At 35.3% G+C, this 19,121-nt stretch overlaps 1 protein-coding gene across 1 annotated transcript in view; it reads left to right on the top strand.

Moving 5' to 3' along the window:
• Positions 1-445: 445 nt before the first annotated feature.
• The window catches only part of LOC150078831 (U6 snRNA phosphodiesterase 1), a 49,240-nt gene continuing 30,564 nt past the window's right edge, over positions 446-19,121 (top strand). Inside the window, exons 1-3 of the mRNA XM_090382400.1 lie at positions 446-720; positions 7,575-7,723; positions 11,634-11,817. Of these exons, the coding sequence (XP_090238526.1) occupies positions 446-720; positions 7,575-7,723; positions 11,634-11,817 (608 nt within the window). The remainder of the gene's footprint in view (positions 721-7,574; positions 7,724-11,633; positions 11,818-19,121) is intronic.

Genomic DNA, 19,121 nt, shown 5'->3' with positions numbered 1-19,121 from the left:
GGAAATTTTTATGGGCCTTTTTCACAACGTGTCTAAGTTAGTTGGTTTCGGGAGAGAGTAATATGGTTTTTTCTCCCGGAAACTCGGCTTTTTCGTTCAGCAAAAAGAAAATCGACCTCAGCACCTACGCAATTTCCAGACAGTATACACGGGGCAAATGGCCTTAGGTGCTCCTAAAACCAACTGCAACAACAACTTTTAAATTTTCAACACTGAGCTTCGTGTGGATGATTCTATAAGCCAATAATCAGGACAGACACTCTAAAGTGGCCAAGAAGGGTTTTCGTTATTTAATGCAAATTTTAAAGTCGTGTTTTTGGTTTTCTAGAAAGACTGCTTACTATATATATATTGATATAAACTTTCTGACTTAGTGGCGCTACTAACTCACTTAATTTCGTCTGAAAGCACGTGATTTGTATCCGTTGCTTGATTTCGTGGTAACATGGTAGATACACCTGGTATGCGACTAGTCTGCTATGATACAGATGATTCAGATGATGAAATAAACCGTAGTCTTCCACCTTCAAATCTAGGCACATCTGTAGACCATAATCGTTCAGCAACTTTTAGTATTGAGGAAGAATCAAGTGTTGCGCCTGAACATGGGAGAAGAAACCCTCCTATTAACGAAGCATCAGAATCGAAACGCGAGGATGCTATTAATCAGATGAAATGCCATTCCGATGTATTTCCAACCCACTGTACAAAAACACCTAGGTATCATGTGATATTTGTGATTTTGCTTCATATGCAGTAGTGTTGAATTCAGTTAGTGTGTGTGACAGTTTTATGGTCCTTTGTTGTCGTTTCATTGGCAGATTTTTAACGAAAGTGAAATTTTAAAAAGTTATAGAAATGTGTTTTTACAAACAAAGAAAAAGCATACCTGAATATCCTTTTTCCATAACACTGGGTTTAGTAACGTCAAAGAGAAAAGAATATTTTGAAAGAATAGCAATCGACTTAAAACTAAGGAAAATATATACATATAATCATAATTTCATTACTGCATCTATGAATAAAATTGTTTATTTCTATGTATGAAACATCATTATTTCCAATTTAAAAATGAAATACAGGAGACATAATAAAATGAATAAAAATTAATGAGACAAAATATTTATAAGTTATATAAATTCATTAGAAAATATATATACACTTTAAGTTTGCCAACTTTGATAGCAAAGAATTTGCAATGTTTCTATACATGTGACAGAGAATTGGAAATAATTTATGATGTATATAGAGAGAAGGGGGGGGGGGGGTAGAAAGAAGAGAAATAGGAAGAAAAAAGAAAAATAGAGATATTATTATTAGCCATATGGTGCATGGAAGTCTGAGGCTTATGCTGCACCAGCCAAAAAAAAAAGTTTCCAAATTACCCTGTGAGAGTTTCTAAATTACCAGATGTGAGCTCCTGGGGTTATAGATAGAGGGAGAAAAAAGAAAATAAGAGTTAATTCTGATTGATATGGATTTTGCCAACATTTTCTAAATATTTGATGATTATATTAGTCAAAACTTAAGATTTAAAATATATTTTAAACACATGTATCATTATCTTTTATGCCTTTTATTCTCTGTTATATTCCTTCATTATAATATAACTGGATAATTATAATATATAAAGACAAGGATTCATCTTATTTTTCTATTTTAAAAATTGTAATCCCCTTCTTAATCTGCCTTTGCCTGCCTAACCTCCTTTGTGATTGGTTACAGACAAGCTTATATCTATCATAGGCTTCCGTGTCATCTGTTAATTGTTCATGCATTTTCATGTTAATTATTCCATGCATTTTTCTTCTCTGCTACATGTCTCATTAGTTCATCTGACATCCATTTAGGCCTAAATCTTGAGCAGTATTTCTTAGTTGGTATGAAAAGCCCAGTAGCTTCCAAGATTAATTCTTTGAATGCTTCCCATTTTGAATTTACTGTTGGTAACATCATCAGCTGGTTCCACCACATAGATTTTAAATTCTGTCTCAGACCTCTGTAGTCGCCTTTATGAAAGCAAACCCCTTTCCTTTACCCCTGATGGTAGTTACCTCTTTAAGTAAATCCCACATCAGCACACTGTGATCACTGCCACCTAGTGGTTTCTTTATCTGCATATTCTTAATGAATGAAGAATCACTACTGATAATCAGATCAAGAGTATTACTCCTTCTAGTTGCCTCTCGAACATGCTGCTGTAGAAAACAATCATCCAAGAAATCCACAAAAGCCTTGCTAGTGTGTGAGTGACCAGCCCCCAAATTCCAGTCAATATCTGGGAAATTAAAATCCCCCATTATAAGACTGATTTACTGGCCCACTCTATTTCTCTGCACAGTTGTTAATTATACTCATCCGAGTCTTTAGGCCTATAACACACTCCTACTCTTAATTTTGCTTTAACAGTGCTTATGACACACCAAACTGACTCGACACTGCACTGTCAAGCCATTTTGACTGGCTGTTCTTGCTTAGATTTTATGTTTCCTAACTAATAGCATAACCCCTCCTGCCTTCCTATCCTGTACACACTGTACTCCCCAAATTCCATTTCTGCATTCCTTATATCTGTTAGGATATCGGAGACGTGTGACACCACGTCTCCGATATCCTAACAATATCTGCCTTTGATGTTTTGACCAGCACCTCAAATTCATCAAATTTATTTATGAAACTCCTAGTATTGGTGTACACGCAAATATACATGCACCTGTTCCTATTCTTAGCTATCCTAACACAGCCCATGTATTTACTTGTTCCGCAATGACTCCCAGCAGTCTCTGAAATCTCCTGCACCTTGTTTTTCAAGTTGCTGCTCATTCCAATAGAAGCAGTGCAAGAATCACTTTCACCTCTGCCAGCGGCTACTGTTAATCTATTAGTCCGTGTATTCCCCCAAGCTAGCAGCTTTCCGACCCACCTAACACTGCCTCGATAACATCCATAAGCTGAGTCCCCAAGTGATCACAATAAGCAGTAACATTCACTGTATAAAAAAAGGTAAAGTGCAGCCATTATCAACCCACTGCAGGATGGAAGCCTCCTCAACAATTCATGCTGAGGGAAATGGACCATAATCTGCCACGCTGGTCCACTGTGGGTTGGCAGATTGACCGTATTCAGCAGTCAGGGGCTTGAACCCCGGTCTACTCAAAGAGCGTGTGCTACTGCACTCCCGCTCCTGACCACTCGGCTACGGAGGGAGAGCTCACTGTATATACAATACTAAATCAGGCCAATTTTCTGTTGTCACTTTTATTCAGATATTACCTTGATACATTACTAATGATATGTACCCAGCATTTGCTGTCAGTTTACAGATTCTGTTTATATCGTAATGATATAATGGGATCTCTGTTTCTTGATGAGGTGAACGAATAAGTCAGTTGTACCTAAAGGCTTCAAATACAGTCAAAATATCTGTATTAATCATTATAAAAAAAAAAAAAAAAAAAAGCAAGCAAGCAAAACCAAACTATTTGTTACAAAACTTGCCACAAAAGAATGTAATACAATTCCTATTCATTATGTGTCAAACTATAAAAATACAATATAATAGTCAGTTGTCATGAAACAAAGCAACTTTCCTAAAATTTTTATTTCAGAACTAGAAGATGTATAAAAATAGTCTCCATGAATGTGCAATGTTACAAACAATTCATTAGTTCATTTGTGATAGATGCCACTATTGATGGTGTTATTCACTGAAGTGAAGCATTTACGGTCAGTCTGATTCATACTCATTCAGAAATATGGTGTTTGACATAACCCTTGAAAAGAAATCCTAAATTAACAAGATCAAAATGAATTATGATGGTTAATAATTGTTGGAAACAGTTGTCGTTTTTGGGTTTTTAGGTGCATTGGCAACTAAGGCCATGTTGTGTGGTGTATATTGTCTGTAAATTGTGTGTTCTGAGGGCAATTTTTTTGTTTGCTGAATGAACAATCTGAGTCTCCAGAAAAAAAAAAACCATGCTACCCTCGCTTGAGACCAACTAATTCAGCCACATTATGAAAAAGACCCATAAAAATTCCTCCCGTCATCCATGGGATTCAAACTCGGGTCTTTTCCACCTGGTGTGGGGAGGATGGCGATCATACCATTGAGGGCATAGGAAACAGTACCCTCTAATTGGAACTACATTTTTCTTCTATATAAGTATTGTGTATATATATATAATAATTGTGTATACAAATAAATGGAAATGGAATGTGTGTTTGTTGACAATTCATCAAAACAATTGGCTACATTTGAGTCCAGTAGTTGGTGATTATAATCAGGCTTAATGTCCAAGTTTGCAGATGATACGAAGGTTGGCAGGATTGTTAATGACACTATGCTGCTGCAACAGGATCTAGAAAAGTTGAGCTGATGGGCTGAGAAGTGACAACTGAAGTTTAACATTGACAAATGTAAAGTACTGCATATGGGAAACAGTAACCCCAGAGTAACGTATCAACTGTGTGATACTACACTAACAGTGGTAGAGAATGAAAAGGACCTGGGGGTTAATTGTGCAGGCAGAATGAAGTTTTCTGAGCAGTGCAGACAGTTTGCAAGAGTATCTCATGGTGTCTTGTCAGTGATGTACAGAAATTTTTCTAGTAGGGATAAGGAGGTGGTCAGGCCACACCTTGAGTACTGTATACAGGTCTGGAGGCCTCATTTTAAGAAGAATGTAGAGCTGCTCGAATGAGTACAGAGAAGGGCGACAAGATTAGCAAGAAAGCAAGCTTATGCAGCATTAGCCAAAAAAAAAAAAAAAAACATGCTCCCATTTCACCCCTCCGTTCATTCCAAGTACCTGTCCAGCTCAGCCTTAAATTTATTTAGGCTATCAACTTCCACAACTAAGGATGGAAGTCTGTTCCACGAACCAACCACCTGCTGGCTAAAAATTAGTGAATGGAACAAAGGGTTGTTCTTATTTAGAAAGGCTTATTTTTTGCAAATTAGAGTCTGGAGACTAGGCATATGCGAGGTGATCTGATTGAGGTGTATAAATCCTTGATTAGTTTGAGCATGCTTAATGCTGTTGCTCAGAATAATCGCCTGGGAGTGCATAAATTCAAATTGAGGAAAGACAGTTGTAGGATAAATGTGCGGAAGTTTGCCTTTAGCCAGCGGGTGGTTGGTTGCTGGAACAAACTTCATCTGTCATTGTAGAAGTTGATAGCTTAAGTGGATTCAAGGCAGAACTAGACAAACATTTGGAGTGAGTGGATGGATAAAATGAGAAGGGGTTTTTTTTTTTTTTTTTTTGGTTGATGCTATATAAGTTTGATTTCTTTTATCTTGTGTCTTTACTAATGCTAATTGACAACAATAACTAAAGGAAAAAAAGAATGCTGCTGTTCAGCATTGTTTTACTGATATAGAGCAGAAATGTATACATAAAAATGGTGTAAGTGGACAGAAAGAAAACATGAAAATCAAGAAATATAAAATAATTTAATTTGACTGTTCATTATTTCTTTGAGAAAGTCATCAATAAAAATGAAACTGGCATAATGTTTCTGGAAGTCTATACAAACCATTAAATACAAATAAAGAAAACTTTAAGATCAAGAATTAGAAAAGGGTTAATGTTCTACTGTAAAATATTCAGATTAGTAGGAGTACAATGCAATACTTTCTTTCATGGAGTAGCAACACCAACAACCATATGAACTGTACAAAGCAATAACTAGCCACACAACATGTTGGAGTTCAAGAACAAATTGGGAGTGGAAGCGATTACATGTATAATCTCTTTCACTCCCAATTTGTTCTTGCATGCAATCTGTACATGCATAAACTCCAATGTGTTTATGCATGCACAGTGGAAGCAATTACATGTGTAATCGCTTCCACTGTGCATACGTAAACACGATAAGTTAAAAAAGTGATAACATAACCAAAATGCCCATTATGATAAATGTCCTTTTTTTTTTCTATGCATCTGATTGGGGCTTCATAGAAGTGATAATATTAGCTGTGATTGCAATGAATAGTGTGCAATGTGTATTTATTAGTATATTTGCCTTCTGTATATATTATAATATATACAGAATAATTTTCTTGTGTCCCTTTGTCAGAGATGCTCTTTGAACTTGACAACTCAAAAGACAATCAGGTCAAACAAGCTTTGACCTGATTCCTTTTGCAATAGGTTTTATTTAGGAGAAAAATTGAAACTGAAATTAAAAAAAATTCCAAAAAATTTTATAACTGATTTTCAAATCCTGAGAATTGATTTGGTTCTTCCAATAAAACTAACTTGCCATTTACTTTGAAGATTTAGCTTTTTTCATCACAATCAACAAATCTCAGGGTTAGACTTTCAACAAAATTGCTGTGTTTACTCACTGACAACTTTACATAGCAGTTTCTAGGTCCTGATAATTTTTGTGTAATAATTGTAATATTTTAAACGATGATAGTTATACATGTAAAAAATTATCAAATTGCATTTTTAGTCATTTTATTACCCAGGCCCATCCCACTGACATCTTAGTTAGCAGCAAATAGAGCCTAGGGAGAGGTTACTTCTCAGAAATAGTTCTGGCAAAATATTTGGAATTGGTATTCTAGTTGATATATAATGAACGAAGGCAAGATACTGCACTATTTTAGAAAATAGCATTTTATCAACGGTTATCACATTGATACCATCAATTTACATATATCAACATATATAACTAGTGACAAATGGGCCTGGAGTACTGGGGTCCATAGTTTAACAGATATTTATTTAAAGTATACCCAGTAAAATAAAATAAAATAAAATAAAATAAAATAAAATATAAAATAAAATAAAATATTTTATTTTATTTTATTTTACTGGGTATACTTTAAATAAATATCTGTTAAACATATATAACTGTTCTTTTCATGTGATACAATGAACAATATCCCATATAAAAAAAGAAAAAAGAGAGCATCTCCTTACTATAATGGAGAAATACCACACTTTCAGTACTGTCCTTTATTGATAAATTTTCAGTTTTTACTCTATAATGGCCACATAAGATCAGTGGAGTTTAGAAGCTAGAGACTACAAAAATATTAATATTATCATATCATTGGGTTGGATTGACCTAAATGGATACAAATATACATATTACAAAATCAAGCCAGCACACTACCAGAAAAACAGCCACAATAAACAGTAAAAATGAAATTGCAAGCTCCTCTGGTCCCAGCTATATGGAATGTAAATGGAAATTTATTTTTATTTTCTGGTGTTACATGGTTTCGAACATTTGGCATTTATAACTATGCCTTCATACTGGCCACTCAGTTATGGTTTTCTGGAAACATCTGTTTTCACTGAAGTAACTAATCCAAAGATTATTGTAATATGATCGCGTGAAACAAAAATTAATATTCTGAATTATATGCACATCTGGCATTCAAATATCACTAGTCTTTAATTCATAGGTATTCTAGTTTTTCAGTTTTAGATTTCTTTATAATTAGTGAATTATCAGAGTTTTGAAAATAGCGATATAATATGTTTTATAAAATAGGATTAGTTAATTTGATGATAAATATTTTTAAATAATTATTTATTGCTGTTTTATAGACTCCCATTACCTCTTCCTTCTCAAGTAATAGAAATGTTTAAAAGTGCCTCTGAAGATGAACATGAGGATGACATTAGCAGACATCATGGAAGAGTTCGTTCCTTTCCTCATGAAAGAGGAGTTTGGGCAACATATGTATATATTAACTGTAAGTAATTAATTTTCCTAGCATGAACTGTATTTCATTGATTTAGCTTTGATTGCTTTTTCTTCCTTCCTCCTTGTTATGACTTTTTTTGGTATATTTTCTAATTAATTATATTTCAGAATTTTGATTATCTGTCATAGTTGGTATAGTACATCTGCTGTATGAGAAGATCAAGTTTGAATTTTATTAAAGGACTATTACCATCTGGTATGGAGTCATTTGACTTTAGGCAAATTTCACAGAAAACCTTTTGGATGACCTGCAAAACGAAGTGATAGAAGAGCAGCAGATACAACTTGCAATGCTGTATTAGTTTAACTAGCAGACACAAAGTGTGGTATCCTTTTAACTTGCTTTAATTGGGGGGTAGGTAGAATTAAAATGGAAGTCAGTATCTTATATACAGTGGACCCTGCTTTACAATATTAATCCGTTTCAGAGACACCATCGTATCTTGAAAATATCGTAATGTGAACTCAGTAACACATTGTTTTTTGGTAATTCTTTCCAAGACCTTGGAAGTTGAAATTTTCATTATATAACTAAGCTATTTATCTCTCTAAAAGGTAATTTTTATAATGGAAATTTACATATTGATTAAAAAAAATTAAAACTAATATATTGATTAAAGCACAACACAAAAAATCACTTCAACTAAAGGATGCAAAAACAAAACATGCGGCTAAGAGGAAGGACAACGTAGTCCAATTGGAGACAATCATAAGCCCATCCCATCTTAAAGTGGAATAAGTAGATGCCAGTTAACATGATCACTGGTCAATGGAATCAGCCACTTTAATTTCAAAAAACCAATTCAAATCATTAAAATGCACTAAACTTTCATCATTATCATATGTTCAGTTATAAGAATCAATTTTCAACACCTTTGTAATATTTTTATAAAGCACATTTCTGGAGGTCACTACCATAAAACAATAAAAACAAGTTGCAGTTTACAGTTTATTGGGCTTTTCTGTTAGTGCAATCTATTATAAATTGTAATAAACTATCATATTACATTTGCAATAATACTGATAGCTGGAATTCAGTTGGTTTTTATGGTGAAATGTGTTTCCCCTCCACCGAAATCTTTGACCATATAAAAAACAAATCAATTTTCAGAATCTTCTCTTCATTTCTATTTTTTAAGCTTCATAAACTTGTTACTCTGTATCTCACTTGCACGTATCGTGTTAGTTGCGATTTGTGTGTTCTTTATTATTGATTGATTATCTTTTTTTACTGTTTTAAATTTTACAACCCAAAAAATGCCGGTGAACAAAAATATCAATTAGTATGTACATATTACATTATTAATTAAGCTATTAAGTAAGTATTAAATAAGCGTAAATTTATTTTTATTTTGCTAACCTGTGGAAAATATTCTTCTGATTTTCACGTATCATTTAATTTTGTTATTTGGTAAGGTAATAAAGTGTAAATTTTTGACTTATATCTTTACTTTTATAGCTTGTGAATAATATTCCTCCTATTTTCACTTATTAGAAACTCCATTTAATAAAATTTAAATCAGTTCTCAAATTTGATCACAATGACCAGTGCTTACGACATATCGTATAGTGAATGGTATTTTATTATGGAGAGTCCCTCGTAAAGTGATTTGATCATATAGTGAACCAATCGTAAAGTTGGGATCCACTGTATTGTATATCAGTTACTAAATGGAGTATTTGCAGAGGTGTAACATAAATTAATATATCTGTGCAGAAGCTTTTGGTAGTATGATATAGTCTTTGATATAATTAAGAAGCTGGGTACTGTTTCAATGCAGGTTATTAATAAATAAATATTAATAACCCACATTGAAATTGATAAAAAAATTAATAAAAATTAATTTTAAAAAATAATAAGTAAAATTATTAATTTGTTAATAAAAATTAATAAGTTTTTTATTAATTATTAATAAAAAATCCCCTCCTGTAATTCATATTTAACAGCTTGTTTTTGTATCCACTAAATATAAATTGAAATAATGATATTGTATTAACACTGAATTCAACAGTACCATTTTTTTAATAACATAACAATATCATAATATAACGGTACATAATATGGTATATATTATTCAATAAAGTTAGTCCGAACTTAAATATATATAATTCTTAATAGCATTAGTTTAATGTTTTTTTTTTTTTTTTTTTTTTTGTTCTTTTTAATCTAGTTTCTTAACTCCTCTAGCTAGCATATCAAAAAAGAAAGAAAAAAAATAGCTCAGTGGAAACATTTGTGTGTTGGGTACTATTTGGTATTTTGGGGATAAAAGGCAAGGAATAGCTTAAAATGATGCAGTTTATAATTTTATTTTTTTGTTCAGATATATTGAGTAATAAGAACAAATATCTTTCTTAACACAGATTTGCTATCCAAAAAAATTTATTGCCTGACTACTTCATTTCCAACTCACAGTGATGCAGTTAGCGAAATTAAAGCTGAAATCAGTGGTCTGTAGAGAATCATTGTAGGAACTGGTGCATAGCACATATTGCATACAAACTATAAAGAATTATTTTTATAGCTAATCATCTCAAATTAAAAAATAATCAGTGACACAAATCATAATTAGCATTTTTTTAGCATTAGCATTAGTAGAGGCATTTGATGCAAGAAAGCAAGCTTATGCAGCATCAGCCAAAAAAAAAAAAACCACTTCCACTTCACCCCTCCGTTCGTTCAAAATACCTGTCCAGCTGAGCCTTAAACTTATTTAGGCTATCAACCTCCACCACAAGGGATGGAAGTCTGTTCCACCAACCAACCACCCGCTGGCTAAAGGCAAATTTCCGCACGTCTATCCTACATCTGTCTTTCCTCAATTTGAATTTATGCCCTCTCAGGTGATTATTCTGAGCTAGAGGAAGAATCCCATCAGCATTGAGCATGCTTAAACCATTCAAGGCTTTATACACCTCTATCAGATCACCTCGCTGGTGCCTAGTCTCCAGACACTGTAATTTGCAAAACTTAAGCCGTTCTTCGTAAGAGCACCCCTTTGTTCCATTCACTAATCTTGTTGCCCTTCTCTGTACTCGTTCCAGCAGCTCTACATCCTTCCTGAAATGAGGCCTCCAGACCTGTATACAGTACTCTAGGTGTGGCCTGACCATCGCCTTATACAATGGAATAATCACCTCCTTATCCCTGCTGGAAAAATTCCTGTATATCATTGACAATACTCCATGAGCTACTCTTGCAGCCCGTCTGCACTGCTCAGAGAACTTCATATCTGCCTGCACAACCACCCCCAAGTCCCTTTCATTCTCTACCACTGTCAGTGTTGTACCACAGAGTTGATACGTTGCTCTGGGGTTGCTGTTTCCCATGTGTAGTACTTTACATTTGTCAATGTTAAACTTCATTTGCCACCTCTCAGCCCATCTGCTCAACCTTTCCAGATCCTGTTGCAGCAGCATAGTGTCAGTAGTGTCCTTGACAACCCTGCCAACCTTTGTATCGTCTGCAAACTTGGACATTAATCCCGATATACCATCATCAATATCATTTATAAATACAGAAAACAATAATGGACCCAACACTGAGCCCTGAGGGACTCCACTAATAACATCAGTCCACGATGGAAGAATTGGAAGAATAAAATTTTTGCTAGTACAATTCTAACATATTTTATTATATATATATTTTTTAAATTTTTATTTTGGGGATATATTGCAATCAGAGGATTAATTCTCTTTACTTTTTTCTATAATTGTTTTTAAAATAAGATTAAGAATAAAGCTAAGCATATCAGAACCAATATTTGACAGGAGGAAGGAAGCATTTTTAATTTAGTAAATACAAAATAATTAAATGGTCCGTTTTCTTGCTTTATCACTGATTAAGATATTGGGTTCTTGAACTGTTTATTTATTTATTTTTATTTCAATTTTTCTAGATATTGCTCCTGTCCAGTTTGAAAATATGGTAGATACCCTTATATCAACAGTAGCCCAATCTAATATTTCTTTCAATAAAGTTGATAATTACCATATAAGTCTCTCAAGAACTGTGAAGTTAAGATGGCACTGGATACAGTCTTTGGTAGAGAGTTTAAAAACCGCTCTACATAAATTTTATAGGTATGAGCATTTTTTTCATTAACCTTTGAGTAAACGCTTTGGTAGATATCATCAACCAATAATAAAAAGTATTTGTGAATTTTGTGTGACTTTTGAAAATGTTAATATTCATTAAGTATGGCAAAAACCATATCATACCCAGCATATCAATACAGCCATAAAAAAATTTTTTTTTATGAAAACTCCAAACACAAGAGGTATTAGAACCTATAGTACTTGTTACCGTGCTTGGGTTGGAGGTTGAGAAGACGAAAGAAAATATTTGTTGACACCAGACTTGAACTTCAGTAGACTGTAATTTTCAGGAAATACGTACGAAGGAAGATTGTTCCAGAAAACAACAGTTGAATGAATAAACGAGGAAGATGAAAAGTTGGTTCTGTGAGTTTGAAGTTGGACAGTAAGTGGATGTTGGCTGGTGGCAGCACGTGTGCGGACTGTTTTGAAAGAAAGAGCGGGAATAATAGAAGCCAATTCTGAAGAACAGTGCCCGTGGAAGTATCTGTAGAAAAGGCATGCAGCAGAAACAGTACGTCTATGAGACAGCAAGTGAAGAGACTCTGTTAGAGATGATTCATTAATTAAACTAACTGCCCTCTTCTGAATGGAATCTAGAAGCCTGAGAGAGGTTTTGGGGTCACTGCCCCAGATGTGGGAACAATATTCCATGGTAGGGTGGATTTGCGATTTGTACAGAGTGAAGAGCTGTTTGGAAGAAAAGTAATGCTGAGAGCATAAGAGAAAACCAAATTTTTTAGATGCAGAGGAAGCAATATTTGTAATGTGTTTGTGTCAAGAGAGAGATTAGAAGTCAGGGTAATCCCCAAAAGAGATATATCAACTTGCCTAGAAATCGGAGTATCACCAAAGGTAAGCATAGGAGCAGAAGAATCCTTTTTGCGAGATATAAGACAAGACTGAGTTTTAGAAGTACTGAAATCAACTAAGTTGTCTTTGCCCCACTGGAGATCGGCATTTAAGGAATTGGTAGCAGATATTCGAGAAGTTAAAGCTGATTGACCAGGGCAAGATTTTTCAAAATGGAAAGTGGAATGCAATGTGCTATCATTGTCAAAACTATGGATAGGATTTCCAGTCAATGGAAGCAGGTCATTAATATACAAGAGGAAAAGAGTGGGGGCAAGAACTGAACCTTGGAGGACACCAGCATTAGTGGAGAAGTTAGAAGACAGAGAGCCATCTGCCATCACCCTCAGTGAGCAATCAGAGAGAAAATTGGATAACCAATTACAAAAAGCAGTTGGCAAACCATAAGATGGAAGCTTGTTCAGAAGACTTTTATGCCAAACATGATCAAAAGCCTTTGAGATGTCAAGAGCAACTGCTTGTGTTTCACCAAACTTTTCCATTGAATTTGTCCATAAATGGGTAACATAAGCCAGAATATCACCAGTGGATCGACACTGATGGAATCCATACTGGCGATCGTTGATCAGATTAAAGGTTTCTAGGTAATTTAAGAGTTGGCAGTTAATTGATTTCTCCATTACTTTAGAAAGAATAGAAATAATTGCAATGGGACGATAATTGGATGGGAGGGATTTGTCACCCTTTTTAGGAACTGGCTGAATATGAGCAAATTTCCAAGCAGAAGGAAAAACACCTTTGAAATAAGAAAGTGAAAAAAGGCGGCAAAGAACAGGAGTAATTCAGGAGCACAGGTTTGAAATAAGTGGATGGAATACCATCAGGACCTGGAGCTTTCTTAGTATCAAGATTCGTCAAAATCCTTCTGACATTCTTTTGACGGAAGACCACAGGAGGCATTGAATGGAGTGTGTTGAGAATCGTATCGTGGGAGGTGTTTTACCAAGATCATTAATACATGATTTGTAAGAAAAATGGGATTCTAGAAGGTCAGCTTTATCCTTGGCTGAAGTGAAAACAGATCCATTAGGTTTTGACAGGGGTGGGAGCAGAGATGGGCAAAAGTAGCGGCCAATAGCTCCATGAGGAGACTATAATGCTCCTCTACCATTAGGGCAAGAAGCAAGTTTTCTACTCTTAGCGAGTTCAAAATCTAGTTTGGACTGATTAATAAATGCTTTACAAGTTTGTTGCGAGTTTTGGTGTAGTCAGAAAATGAAATTGAAGAATTGGAAACAAGCCAATTACGATATGCATTCTTCTCTTGAACAGCTTTAGCACATTTATTGGAAAACCAAGGTTAGATAAAGGATGAGATTTTAAAGTAGAGTGTGGAATAAAGGATTCCATTCCTACAAGAATAATTTCACTGATGCGATCTGAGCAGACGTTGACATCACAAGTTTTGAAACAGTAATCCAACCAAGGAAAAGAAGAAAAGAAATCTCGCAGGTCATCCCATTTTGCATTCTTGTAATGCCAAACAACATGAGGTTGGGAATAGCCATGAAATAAAGGTTCCATTGGAGAAGAGACAATCACCAAGTTGTGATCTGAGGTGCCTAAAGGACCACTCACTTTGACCGTGTACTTAGAAGGGTTGGTAAGAAAAAGATCAAGCTTGTTGGCTGTATGGTTAGGATTGTCTGGTATTCTTGTACGTAAAGAACAATCTGTTCAAGGTCATTGGTAATTGCAAAAGCCTCAGCATCTCGACCAGCTGGGTCAGTGTGACTAGAAAACGGAAGCCAGCTGGAGTTGTGAACATTAAAGTCACCAAGGAAAATTACCTCTCTGTTAGGAAAGTTGGACTGGAGAAAGTCAAGTGCAAAGAGAGGAAGTCAAAGAGCTCCAAGTGATTAGTGGAGTTGGGAGAACGGTAGAGACAACATATGAATTTGACACAGTGAGGTAGAGAGATTTTAAGCCAGAGAAGATCGAAGAGAGGAGATTCAAATTACCAATTCTCTGACAGGAAATATCGGAATGGACATATTCACAAGTACCACCTTTGAGGCGAAAGGAATCATACAGTGAATAATTTGGGAAATTGAGAGGAGCAGTAGTTGAATCAACTGATAACTGAGATTCTGTCAGAAAAAGTACATGAGGTTTGGCAGACTGCAATTGGAAATGGACATTGTTGAGATTAGAATTGAGACCACGTATATTTGTGAAATGAACTAGGAAGTGTTAAAGTTCTGTTTAAAAAAATGCACCTACCACTTTAATTTTCCCATAGAGCAGGGGTGGCCAACAAGTCGATCGTAGCTTTAATTTTGGTCGATCACAACAAATTTTAAATATATATAAAAACAGATTAGTCAGAATCTAAATATTATTATTATGTGCCTCACTATACAGGGTGTTTCAGTTAAACGTTTCAGAACTTCTAAGAGGGGTAGGGTACATCCTGACAACTCGAAATCATATACCAATGGGCAGAATCGAAAATTCCGAGCTTTAGTGCAGGGAATCTTAATTTCGCACAAGAACGCCAAGTTAGTAGGATGGATGATTACACGAACGCAGAGTTAGCCGATATGCATTTCGCGTACGGGGCTGCAAATTGTAGTGGGCCAGCCGCACAGCGTTTGTACGCGGAACGATATCCGACTAGGCGTATTCCCAGTCATAATTTCTTTTCAAGACTGCACCAGAGGTTAGCTGAGAGAGGTTCATTTGAAAGAGCTGACAGGGACAGGGTAAGAACAGCACGGACTCCAGCCGTCGAACAGAATGTGCTGCAGCATGTACAGGGGAATCCAAGAACGAGTACACGAAGTCTAGCAAACGCAGTCGGGGTTTCCCATTGCAGCGTCTGGAGGATTCTCCGAGAACAAGACATGCATCCGTTTCACGTGCAGCGTGTCCAGACACAGCAACTGGAGGATTATGCACCTCGTATTGCTTTCGCACAGTGGTACCTTGGAAAATGTGCTACAAATCCCCTTTTTCCTGCTGAAGTGTTGTTTTCCGATGAGGTATCCTTCACAAGGGAAGGAATTTTCAACACGCATAACAACCATATCTGGACGGTCGAGAACCCGCATGCAATACGACGTCGTGCAGCACAGATTCGATTTTCGGTCAATGTATGGGCCGGTATTATGGGAGATCACCTCATCGGACCTTACCTGTTACCGTGTCGTCTAACCGGACCTATCTACTTGATCTTTCTGCAGCAAGTATTGCCACAACTTTTGAGAGATGAACAGATTTCTGCATCGACGCAACAGACAATGTGGTTCCAACACGATGGAGCCCCTGCCCATTAAAGCGGAGATGTTCGTAACTACCTGGATGTCACATTTGGTCAACAGTGGATCGGACGTGGTGGTCCCGTGCGTTGGCCTGCTCGGTCACCCGACCTATCATGTGCTGATTTTTATTTCTGGAGTCATATGAAATCGCTAGTTTATGACACCCCTGTTGACAATGCTGAGGAGCTGGTTGCAAGAATCGCAGTAGCTGCCGAAGAAATTCGAAATTCGCCTGGAGTATTCCAGAATGTTCGGATGTCCATGCGTCAGAGATGTGAGGCGTGCATTGTAGCCCATGGAAGAAACTTCGAACACTTACTTTAATCCATGTACCTTTTGCTTCTTTTCATGTATTATTAAAACGATTTCTCACTTACGGTCTCTTTTCTTTATGGTGCTTCTGTGTACAACACCGCTTCAGGAAAGCATTTCCGACCCCACATTGCTATATGATTTCGAGTTGTCAGGATGTACCCTACCCCTCTTAGAAGTTCTGAAACGTTTAACTGAAACACCCTGTATACGCTTATTACAAATCCGCTGAACTACGTGACTACTCTTGTTGCTGCGCAGCCCTAGGCTTGTCTAGTGAAAATGCATGCAAGTTATTTTGTGGAGAACGTAGTGTATGCGTCGAATTGTTATTTAGCTTACTTAATATTAATAACTGGACACTACTTATACGTTATTTTAATAGCCTTTGATTTAAAATTAATACTACGAAAAATAGCAAAATGTATCATTTTCATCAATAGTGGGAACCAGAATACCTTTTTGTAATGATAAAAGAAAAATGTTTGATTTGCAATGCTTCCGTGGCTATACCCAAAAAAGGAAGTTTAGAAAGGCACTTCAACACACTGATTAGTAGTATTTTTGCATATAAATATCAATTTTTGGCAATGGCTAAGGGGCTCAAAGAAAAAAAAAAAAATTCCAATCATTTTGCAAATATGTAAGATCATTTGCAAAAATATCCTGTTTTTGAATTTAATAGCGAGAAATATGTTTCTGAAATTGAGAAAGTTGTGGATGATTTTGAAACCAGATTCAGTAATTTTAAAACAATTGAAGACATGGTTCAATATATTTCTTATCCATTTAATGTAGACTTAGATACTAAACAAATTTCAGAAAAAAATCACTGAGATTTTTCTCATGAAGAAAATATTACTTGAAAATGAAATTATTACATTGCGAAACAATATGTTCCTAAAAGCCAGATCATCAGAAGACGACATTTGGAAATATGTTTGCCGAGAGAAGTACCCAAATGTAAAAAAATGCAGTGAACTTTTAAATTCCTGTTTTGGTTCTACATATCTGTGAATCTGCCTTTTTGTATTTGAAACAAACAAAGACAAAGAAGCACTCTAATCTAGGTGCCTCCATAGCCAGGTGGGAAAGAGCTGCAGTGCATAGCACATGCTTCTTGATTAGACCGGGGTTCGAGCCCGTCACCACCAAATACAGAGGATGCAGAAAGGTTAGGGGATCACCCCATATTCCCGGAACAATATGGCCTTAGTTGCTAATGCTTCTAAAAACCAAATAACAAACAAACAACAAGCACTCTAATCTTACAGACTTGCATATGGAAGATTCTTTTCAGTTGGCCTTATCACGGCATATCCCCTATTTTGAAAGCTTGGCAGATGACACGAATACACAAACTTCACATAAATTAAAATTTTAAATACGTATGAATTTAAAATAAGAATTCTGACTTGTATTTAATTTTAAAATTTATAAACAATATTTTTCAATATGTGTTGATTAACTTTTTTATCCGTGTGCAATGAAATTCTTAAGATGGTAGATCGCGGCACATTTTGAAGAAAAAAGTAGATCGCATCACAAATTAAGTTGGCCGCCCCTGCCATAGAGTTTTATTTTGCTTTTACTTTCACATGCTTCTTGGCCGAAATTTGGCTTTTATGGCATCCAGGGAAATATATATATTTTTTGTGTAAGAAGACAGTTGTTTCTAAAAATAATTTTTGAATCTTATTTAATGTAGTGTCAGAATTTTAAAGAAAAAAAATTTTTAATTTCTATTTTCAAATATTTCTTTCATTTTCTCAAAAATCTTGATTGGTAAAATCTGTACACCAATGTGCCTGCTGTTGTCATAGTTTTCATGCACCTTCTAGAAGTTAAATTATAATTTTCTTAAAGTAATATTCAAGCTTATAAATTGTAAGTTACTAATAACTAGATCAGCAGTAGCCACTCGTTTTTTGGCTAGAGGCCAAAACAGATAAAATAACATTGGTTCTCATGGAAGGCAGGCTTCAAGAACAGTTCCTTACCACCAATTGATGCATTTTTTTTAAAACAGAATTTAATATTTGCTATCCGTGGCCGAGTGGGCAGGAGCGGGAGTGCAGAAGCACACGCTCTTTGAGTAGACCGGGGTTCAAGCCCCTGACTGCTGAATACAGTCGATCTGCCAACCCACACTGGACCAGCGTGGCAGGTTATGGTCCATTTCCCTCAGCATGAATTGTTGAGGAGGCTTCCATCTTGCAGTGGGTTGATGATGGCTGCACTTTACTTTTTACTTTACTTTATCACAGTTTATATTTACAGTTTAATTTTTATATTTAATAATTAAATATAAAAATCCAATAATTATTGTGTAACACTAATAACATTCTTATTGTGCTTGGATTATATTGAATAATTATTATTAATGGTTATAATAATAATGCATAAAACATCATAAGACAGAAATATTTAAAAATCAAATATTACTAAAAATGAATGTTTTCAAAGGTCAGTGACTAAATTTTGTGGCACACTAGCTTTAAGTTTTATATCACAAGTGACACATAATTTAGGGCTGCTTACTTGGCTACAGGCTACACAATGTCAAGGAATGATTCCTGATCTAGATTATTGGCTGAGATGAAGATTATTACAACAAACCTTTGTTTATAAAACAACAAATCTTTGATTTGCTTATTTTAATAAATAAATAAATTTCCATTTATTCTCAAGATGGCTGAGGCCAGAAGAGCTTACATATTCATTGTAACTGTATATATATTGAATTAAGGGCAGCCAGATCTTCACCACTACAGTTCACAATTGGTTGTGCATTTTTTATGGCACTCTACAAGTACAGGTCCAGTCTCCTTACTTGTGACT

Source organism: Mastigoproctus giganteus, chromosome 10 (genome assembly GCF_048544385.1).
Source record: "Mastigoproctus giganteus isolate SK-2022 chromosome 10, ASM4854438v1, whole genome shotgun sequence".
In the NCBI taxonomy this organism is placed as follows: Eukaryota; Metazoa; Arthropoda; class Arachnida; order Uropygi; family Thelyphonidae; genus Mastigoproctus; species Mastigoproctus giganteus.
This window is presented reverse-complemented; position numbering and strand designations above follow the sequence as displayed.